This window comes from Limulus polyphemus, unplaced genomic scaffold, assembly GCF_000517525.1.
Source record: "Limulus polyphemus unplaced genomic scaffold, Limulus_polyphemus-2.1.2 Scaffold273, whole genome shotgun sequence".
In the NCBI taxonomy this organism is placed as follows: Eukaryota; Metazoa; Arthropoda; class Merostomata; order Xiphosura; family Limulidae; genus Limulus; species Limulus polyphemus.
The window spans coordinates 33,738-43,751 of NW_013665883.1; the positions used below are offsets into that span (position 1 = coordinate 33,738).

General features: G+C 30.0%; 1 protein-coding gene across 1 annotated transcript in view; it reads left to right on the forward strand.

The window, feature by feature from the left end:
- LOC106456936 (GPI-anchor transamidase-like) overlaps positions 1-9,596 on the forward strand; it is a 29,365-nt gene extending 19,769 nt beyond the window's left edge. The window contains exons 6-9 of the mRNA XM_013916315.2: positions 27-144; positions 3,095-3,205; positions 4,938-5,125; positions 6,194-9,596. Coding sequence (XP_013771769.1) covers positions 27-144; positions 3,095-3,205; positions 4,938-5,125; positions 6,194-6,281 — 505 coding nt within the window. The 3' untranslated portion in view covers positions 6,282-9,596. The remainder of the gene's footprint in view (positions 1-26; positions 145-3,094; positions 3,206-4,937; positions 5,126-6,193) is intronic.
- Positions 9,597-10,014: the final 418 nt, after the last annotated feature.

Consider the following 10,014-nt stretch of genomic DNA (forward strand, 5'->3'; position numbering starts at 1 on the left):
TTTTTTTTTTTTTTTTCCACAATCAGATATCATGAAATTTTTTTCATGATTGACACTTGCCAAGCAGAATCAATGTTCCAGAAATTTTATTCTCCTAACATCCTGGCAGTGGCAAGCAGTCGGGTTGGTGAAGATTCTCTATCAGTAAGTTTATGTAATACTTAACAAACTAGATCATTTCACATTCAAACAAACAAATACACCACTAGTGAAGTGATTACTCTTTGTTAACATAACTTATGACCAAGTAAGCAGTCCATGAAATTATCCAATCCTCATTTTGTTAGTGGAGACAAATGAATACTAGGTCAACATATTCCAGGTTCTTCATAAATACATTTTAAAATATGTGTTATTGGGCTAGAAAGCCAATATAAACATATATCATAGCTTGAAGAAGATCTAATGGTAAACAGCCACTAACATTAATTTATGGGCAGTGTTTTATTATTGACAAATTTATAGAGATAGTTGGAAGTCTTCATAGTTATCAAGTAATGAGTTTCCATTTGCAAATATTTTCCACGAATTGTCATCAAGAAAAGATAACAAATGTTTACAATTTGTAGATATTAAGCATGGAGTAACGTTTTATTGTAATGCTATAAAAATCATAAATTTCCAATTTCATATCTAAAGTATAACTGCTTCATTAAGGAAGGTACTTTAATTTTAACTGGGTTTCTCTTTTTTTTTTAGGGGGACAAAAATGCATTGAATCTTAAACATCTCCTGCCCCAATGATTTACATAAAAAAATGCCTTATACACATGAGCACAAATATGTTGTTATATTTATATGTTTTCATGTATGAATTGTGGCATCGTGCAAGTACTAAGTTACTATGTAATGAATATTGCAGATAATATATCCTTCTTAACTGTAAGTCTGTCACTTTTTAAAATGAATTATAAAGTTTAATATTAAGCTTAATCTAGTAGATGCCTGTTAAAACAATTCAATTGTAATTTTCTTAAAAAATAGTGATGAATAAATGCAAAATGTGCAGTTGATACAATGCCTTCAATCATAGCATATATGCAATATGATTGTCTAGTGGGCCATTTACAACCATCTTTTGTCATTCCATGTGTTATTTTAATAAGAAAGATTGCATTGTGTTTGTTTTAAAGCAAATGAGACTGAATGCAGTGCATTGTTGGCAAAAATGTTTGGGTCTCAATGTAATGGGTACATCCAGCACAATAGAACATTCATATTTGTTAAGTAGCTGCTGGGATTTTTCCACTGGATGCTACCCTTCCTTGTCATTTTACTGAGTGCAAGAAAACACTGCTACTGAAGTATGCATTTTTGACAGTTGTCAGTTCTATAAGAAGTGTCAAAGGGGAGATATTCAATTTATTTGACATGGTACAATAAAATCATGCATGTATATAATACTGACATGAAAAAAAAGTAATAAAAAAATTATAAACCAAACAACAACAAATACATACTCAAACACATTCCTCCCTATAAGCAATCTTTCCATTCATGCTCCTATCTTCTACTTGTATTTCTTTCAATCAGTCATTCGAGAAACTCTCGGTGTTTTTCTGAAATTCCCTCACAAAAAGAAACATTTCCATTGTTAATAAGTTTGTTTTTTTTTCTTGGTTTGACCATTCAGCATATACCAAGACTAATGGATTGATGTTGATGTTAATATGAAATTTTAAGAATTGCAAAAAAATTAATAATTTTCTATAATGTATTCTGGAAAATAAGCATTTTGATAACTTTATTTCTACAATTAACCATTCAGGAGATACAAAGCATGATAGACATTTGGCTATTATATTTATAGATATACTTTCAAACTGCTTTTAACTTTGAAACTATTTAATCATTTTTGTTACTTTTTTTTAGTAAATTCTTATTTACCGTTTAGCAATTTACTGCCAAAGTTAAAGATGGTATGATTTATACTCCTATATGCATAAACAACTGTACTGCATTTCTGTATGAAAACCAATAGCTTAACATTAGTTGATTATCTCCACAAGAGTAGGTATAATAACTTCTAACCGAAAGTGTATGGGGTTGGTCTGTTGAGCCCCCTATTGGAGAAGGAATGTTGATTATAATTCCAAATTTACTACATGTATCTACACAAAATCTAGCAGACTTTATTCAAATGTACAAGTCTGTTGTACACAAAAAATCAGATGTGTTACAAACACATTGTACTAAAGATACATCTGTGAATTGCTGACATAAGTCTGACTCTGACAAGTTGGAGTGTAAGGTGTGATGTTCATGTGAAGAATAAAAATACTTTTGTCCATCATACAGTTTGCATATTGTATTTACATAATCTCTCAAACCTCCAAAATGCTTATATACAGTTTTTTTCTGTACCCCTTTTTATAGGATCTAGTATTTAATATACCACAAACTATTGCCAAATCGGCAATGTAGGATAACATGAATAGCTGATAACCCTGACATCAAATATATAATACCATGTGGAAAGGCACTCTGTAACAAGTTATGGCATATGCACTTTGACCCCTACCTGTGCATGTAGGGTTAAAATGAGTTTAGCAGGTTTGGATTACACTTGTTTGTAGTGAAGTACATAATTAACCTAAACAAGTAAAAGTTCACTTTTGTTCAAAATTTTAGGTAAAAGGAATATCCAATTTGAATTGTATCTAACTAAATAACGATTTAGTGGTTTCTATGTAGATTTAAAAACATAAACCTATTGGGAGTACAGTTTATATTTACTAGCTAAATAATCTAAACATCTACAGGTGTTGTGACTTGTAAACCTCAGATCAGCGTGAGCTTGGTCAATATTGTTTATTTTATGTTCAGAAGGAGAATGTTCTAGATGGTTATGATATAGTGACTTATATATGTAAAACATGGTCTTATGTATTTCAACTTGTGTCTATAAATGGTCTAAAGAACTAAAGATTTAGTTTAGAGAATGCTGTATGAAGTTTTAAGTTAAGTTTCATTATGTTGATTTTTTTTATCATTGTTGACCAATTTGTTCAAGCATTTTAATGTTGTAGCACAATGAATTTGCCATGATAAAAACTTTAGAATTTATGATTGAATGCATATGATTGTGTTTTAGCACCATGGTGACTCATCTATTGGGGTCTATGTTATTGATCGCTACACTTATTATGCTCTGGAATTTCTTGAGAAAATCAACCCCGACAGTGCAAGCAACATGGCAGAATTTGTGAGTTATGTTGGTACTTCATTTGTAAGAATAGTGAGACATTCAGGAAGTACAAAATTAGTTTTGATTGAAATTGCATAGCTAATTTATTGAGTTCTGTAAAGTATAGAAAAATGCATTATGGTGTGTGTCATTGTTAAAAATTGATAAATATATGTATAAGAGAGAGGATGATGACATTAGATTATCATTTATTATGTCTTTATTTTTATGCCAACTTGTCAAATTTTGCAATTTTATTGATAAATACATTTCCTTTAACAGAAGAAAGTAGCTATAAGATAAGTTATATATTAGCTTTTTTTTCTTTAAAGCATAGTAAACTATATTTATTGTACTTATAAGACAGGATACTCCATCAAAAAGTATCTGAACAATTGACCTTAATACACTTGTTTCTGTATTTGGGATGAATATTTAATAAACCAACTAAACTAGAGCAATAAAACCATAAAATCTTGTACTCAAAGTTAACTAAAAAAAGGAGTTTAGACATTCATGAATCAATTCCAAAAAAAGTATATATATAGTTAGTTAGTTAGAACATAATAATATAAAATTTGGCCCAAGTAATTACTAAACCTATAACTTTACAGCAGAGAAATGTTTTCAAGGTTTTTTCATGATAAATTCAGACAGAAAGCAGTGAAATATAAAAGGTAAAATCAGTTAATATACTTTTGTAAAAGAACTGTGTAAGTCATAGTTACTAAATTACATTTAGCAAAATGAAGGTGTAAATGATTCTGAATTTCTTTATCTACAGACTTACAAACAAAATACATTTATCAACTGACCCAGAATTAACAAAGAGAAAAACCTCATAGACACTGGAATAGAATATTGAAAAGGATAGATTTCTGGTAAAAAAGAAAAGGAACCAACATTTCAGTTGCATGTGAATTTAAATACAAGTAATAACTACATCACACAAAAATTTAACTTAAGGTATATTTCCTTCAGACTGTGAACTTTTGTATAAACATTTTAGAAATGTAGTTTCACAAACTTCAATAAAGATACAATAAAAAATTTTCTATGTGAAATGTACAGAGTGTTAGATAATGGTGTTAGGGTTTGAGTAATATATTCACATTTAATAAACATGTAATATAGAGACAAGTTATAAAACTAAATGATTTTATTTTCAAACATTATAGCCACATTTCACAAACATACTATAAACCCATTAACTGCAGATGATGGGTATTTCCGTCATTAAAGTTCTATGGCCTAGCTGTGAATGACGGAAATATCCGTCTGTCGCACATATATAACTATAACTCTATGCAAATGACGATAATTACCATTTTATTGTGATTGATGGCAACTCAGTTTTATCTGCAAGTCAGAAAATGGCAACTGAGCTGCTCCTGCTGCAGTTAATGGGTTAAAACCTATAAAAAAATTAAAAAGTTGAAATAAATATACTGTTGAATATTTTCAGCTGAAACATTTTTAATCTCTAAACAAAATTTAGAAGAACAGCAAAAATATAGATATTCTAAGCATTTTGTCTTTAGCTGGAACGTTTAAAAAATATTTTACTTTTCCACAGGCAGATCCTGTTAGTAACCAATTGAAAATTTCAGTTTTGGTTGATTTAGTAAACTTGTAGTTTTACCAATAAAATTACTTTACAGAACTGTTGATAATAACTATATTTTAAAAGAGTTTCATCCAAAGATACTGATTAACATATTTGATACTTTGTTTTTTTTATCTCCAACAGCTCAAGGTTTGTCCAAAACGAGTTTGTATGTCAACTGTGGCCTCTCGAAAAGATCTGTTTCGCAGAGACCCAAAAACTGTTCCACTAACAGACTTTTTTGGAAGTGTTAGAAATGTTGAATTGACATATACTACTGTCGATCTTCCTCCCTTATCAGCTAAACAAAATGATACCAACCATACATTAAGGTAAGTAAATACATATCAATTAACTGTTTTGGGAAATGTTCACCTCTACATCTATTTAAGAAAGTGGTAAAGAACTGCTTATTCATGCTTTTTACTTGGCAGTATGAACTCTTCATTATGACTGTACTCCATGTTTAAATCCACAAATTGTGAAGCAATTAATCAACTAAAACTTATTGGTTGTCTAATGGCATATAAAAAGTTAATTCAGTTGTCACTGGTATTTTTTAAGCATAAATCAATAGAGTTGTAACTATTCATTAATATATTGATGAATCATATTGCTTACAGTTCTTATGTGTAGGTGGACTAGAGTTATTACATAAATAACACAAGCTATATTTGAGTAAGAGACTTTTAGGACCAATACTCCAGATGGCAGGAGTTCTACTTTATGAACAAGCCAGCATACAACAAAATGGTTGATTATCTCCAAATTAGTTGCCGCCCAAGACATAAATAAAAAATGTGGGAACCTTTTGCATTTAAATCAAATAAAAATGAACACATGGCATTTTTGCAAGTTCTTTATATTTTAATTTTGTTACAAAGTTTTGTTAGTTTAAATTAATTTATTGTTCAAATATATCAGCTTTATTTGGATTCAAATGGCAACTCACAGCTTTATAAACCATTATGTGTTACTTCATTTTATTTATATAATATTAACTGTTTGTATAGAGGTCACTACTAGTAATGTACTGTGAGACAGGTTCAGGAAAAGTAGTCCCTGCCCTGCCTTACCAAATGACCTGTCCTCTGCAAAGCAGAGGGTAGATCTGATTGCCTGGTTTTGACAATCAGCCTTTATTGGTCAGATAATTATCTCTACAGAAGATCAGCATTTAAAAAAACAATAAGGATCACTGTACCATGAGTAATAATGGAATGCCCTTAACATTTTTAGCTCCTGTAAGTTCTTATCTATAATCATATTGATATGCTTCTTTTTTTCTTTTAGTCAGCAGGTAAAAACTTCAAAAATATCAGATTAAAATAACAACAAGTTTTTTTGATTGGTATATGTAGTTAATATTTATATATCTTAATTGTTTTTCTATTTTGTAGAAGTAACAAACCACAATTAGAAGAAAAACAAATGAAGTACTATGTGGATCAGTTTCCAGAATGGGTTTTCAAAGAAAATGAAATTTAACTTATTTCTTTATCAGTTTGGTCACTGTATAATGAGATAAACATGGACTACATGTTTCAATCCCTCTAAAGTAAAACTGTTTATTCTTAAGTACTTCTATTTCTCTCTGATATATAATAGTTTGATGATTAAACATTTTCACTCTCAAAAATGAATGTCAACCAAACTATCTTATCAATGTTTATTGGCTTATTTGAAAGGTTTAGTTACCTAGAGAAAAATATATTTAAATGAGAAGTCAAAAATTACTTTTAAAAACCAAAAAAAATATTAAAAAGCAAATTAAGATTTATAAAATAATTTTCCCATTTTGTTAAACTGTAAATTATTAATAAGCTTACTTGTAATGAAAAAAAAAAAGCGGAAAGTAGAATTATGGTGCAGGAAATAAGCAATGTATGATAATCATTATTCTTTATAGCCATAGAACTTGATTGTTTTAGTAATGCATTTGCTAAGTATACAGATGAAAATTTCTTTTCACTCTTATGATAGGATGAACTTTCTACTGGAAGTCCAGTGTACAATCTCCACATATGTGTAATACATATATATATACCAATAATGGACTGTACATTATAAATTAATGCCATTTTTCTCATTTCACTGATTCCATTATTTTTGTTAATAAAGCCATTTGTGTCAATATATATATATATATATGTATGTGTACTGTTTAGTAGTTTTACAATTACCAATAAATGCTTGGGTGAACTAAATTTAGATATATGATATGTATTTTTGTTTGCACAAATGCTTTATAAGAAAGTTCTTCCTTTGAAACTTTAAAATTTTTAGATTAATTTTATTCACTACTGTCATTTGAAGTAGAGAAAGAACAAGGTTTTCTTGGTGTTAGTGTGTCAGATATTGAAAAGCTGGCTCTCACGTGGACCAGAAAAAGCTAAAAACATGTTTTAATTTATTAACACCTTTATCAAAGGTTGCATTTATGTCACGTTCCTAAATAAAATTCCCCAAGTTTGAAAACTATCTTTCACTTTTGAGGATTACGAAGCAATAAACATTTAAACATGGAAGAATTTTGCTTACTAATTAAGGCTCTGAATAACAGATGGCACAACCCTCCCATAGTCACACTCAACTAATTTAATGCAGAGGTCACTCTAACTAACAAATCTGTTTCCCATTTCCTTTATGCATCTAAGAAAACATAACTATAACACTTATATTTAGTTTAAAAGCCAAAATATAAAGGTCCATATATCTTGAGCTAATATGATGTGGGGAGAGCACAGCTTTGCATGAAATTCAAAACAAATCAAACCAAGCCTTGCTAATGCAGGTGTAGACCCAATAATGGGTGTAGCCATACCTAATAAATGCATCACTTTTAAGTATAGCAACAAGCCATTTTGTAAACCCCAGAGTATTTCTTTTATCACAGTAACAACATGATTTTTCTCCATCACTTAGATATTTCACGTGCTCCTGTACTAATTATGTATGCCTTACAATATTGCAAAACTTAGGTTGCTTATAGAACACTATTATTATTGTTTATCTAGCTTGTAATTACCACCTCAATATCAAATTAAATTATAATGAGAAATTAAGATTAAATTAAGAAATGTTGACTAATTAATTTCAAAGATCATCTAAGAGAGAGAGTAATCAATTTGATCAATATTTTCCACAGAATGACACACTGCCTTATAAAGTTAGAATTTTTCTCCCACACAACTTATATAAAATACATAAATGAAAGTGACAATTAATGAATTTTGTTTGAAGTAGTAGTTATGATAAAATTATTATGATGAATTTTTATTTCTCCAAGAAAATTTTGCCTCTCAACTTGAACAACTTCTATAGCACCTTACTCACTTAGACTGTGAGAATAATAAGCTTTAGTTATTAACGTTTTTCTGTTTAGTTTTTATAAAATAATAAGATTCCATCAATTTTGAAAATAATATTTATTTATGATTTTTTTTATAAAGAATATCTTGTTTTAATAATTATTGTTACTATTGGAAACCTTACTATCAAATATCTAGTTTATTAGAATGCCAGGATGATCTTTGTTTGCTTTTACACCAAAGTTTATCAGACTCTAACTTGTGTCTCCCGAATGAGTCCACTGACATCTTGATATAGATTTTTTTATTTGTTTTTGAGTTGTTTCTTGTTCTTTTTATAATTTATTTAAGTAGAAAGTGATGACATACTTATTCAGTTATACGACATTCAATAAATTTATTAGATTTTCAAAACAAACTTTGTGAAGTACTATATAGAATATTTGCTAAACAAATCAGTAAGAGTTGGGGAAAGACAACTTAACTGGATTGTAGAGTGGCTGGTTAAGAGAAAGAAAAATTTCATATAATGTATTAATGGGGTCCAGTTAAACTGGGTATTTATTACAAGCAGTGAGGCTATTTGTATGGGTGGGCTAGACAATTAAGAGTTAGGACAGTCATTTATTGTAAGATCACTAACTGAAAGGAAGTAGTGATCCTTGATTTTCACTTGCTTATGACACAGTTAGGATTATTTGTTGATCATAAGATTAAGGGACGTTTGCTTTCTGAGCTATCAAACAGAGTTTCATTAAAGGAGATATCTATTGGATATGAGATGATAGTTGCTCAATTATCAGGCTGCAACAACTGAGCTAATGGATATAATGTGTAGTACATCAACAGTTTGTTCAATTGAAGATGGTAGCTGTGGGAGTTTGAAAACTCGGTTGAAAAGTGTTCTGAGCTAGTAGATAATATGGTAAAGTACAATTTATGCACTACATTGTGCGATTACCACATGATTACCTGAAACCAAGACAGATGGAATGAATAGATGTAATACATAGAATATTAATAATCTGAACAACTGTCACTAGAAGTTCTAAAACTCAGCTGAAGAGGCTATGCAACTTTTTGTTTTCTGGGCTAACGAGCAGCATTTAATGATATAATATAAGGTGTACATGTTGTGATTGCCATTTGATTTAATTCATAAGTTAGGATGATTATCTAGTTGAAAAATTGATGACTGAATGGGCATTGTAACTGCTTTCTGAGCCAATGAGTGAATTTTCTGATGTGAAACATTATTTGACATCTTGAGAATATCACTCCCTTGATCTAGCTGAATAGCAAGAACTCCATGGAGCATGCCGCATAGTACTTACTAGATTCTCCCCTCCATACCTGGAGATTACACTGATTCCATATGCATTGAGAAAGTTGTGTTTCCTCTGAGTGTAGTAGTAACAGCACACGTATTAAACCTGGCTGATGAGAATTATAGTTGTCTTAGTTTGGTTGAAATCTGCCAGTGATTGTTCATTTTATGATGCCTGAAATGAAAAATAACTTGAGTTTTATTATTCTTAGATGGCAGCATATTTGGGACCATTGCTGCAAAGAAATAGTTTGGAAGGTTGTGGAAGTGAAATGAAGTAATTTTACAGGGAAATCAGAGATAGTTATAAGCTGCTGGAGTATGTGACAATGTGTAATGGCGATATATGTATATAAATAAATATATGTGTTTCAATCCTGACATTAAAATGTTCATCAGGAGTGAATTTTCATACAAGAGATAATAGTAACAAAGCGACTCTCTCTACATCTTAGAAAAAACACAGTTTACCTAGTATTTTTTATAGAGTAGTGCAAGATATTTTAACAAACCCAAAGACTGTAGAGGGTGGAACTCCTAACCATACCACCCAAAGTGTTAACAGGCTACCCACACGAGAGAA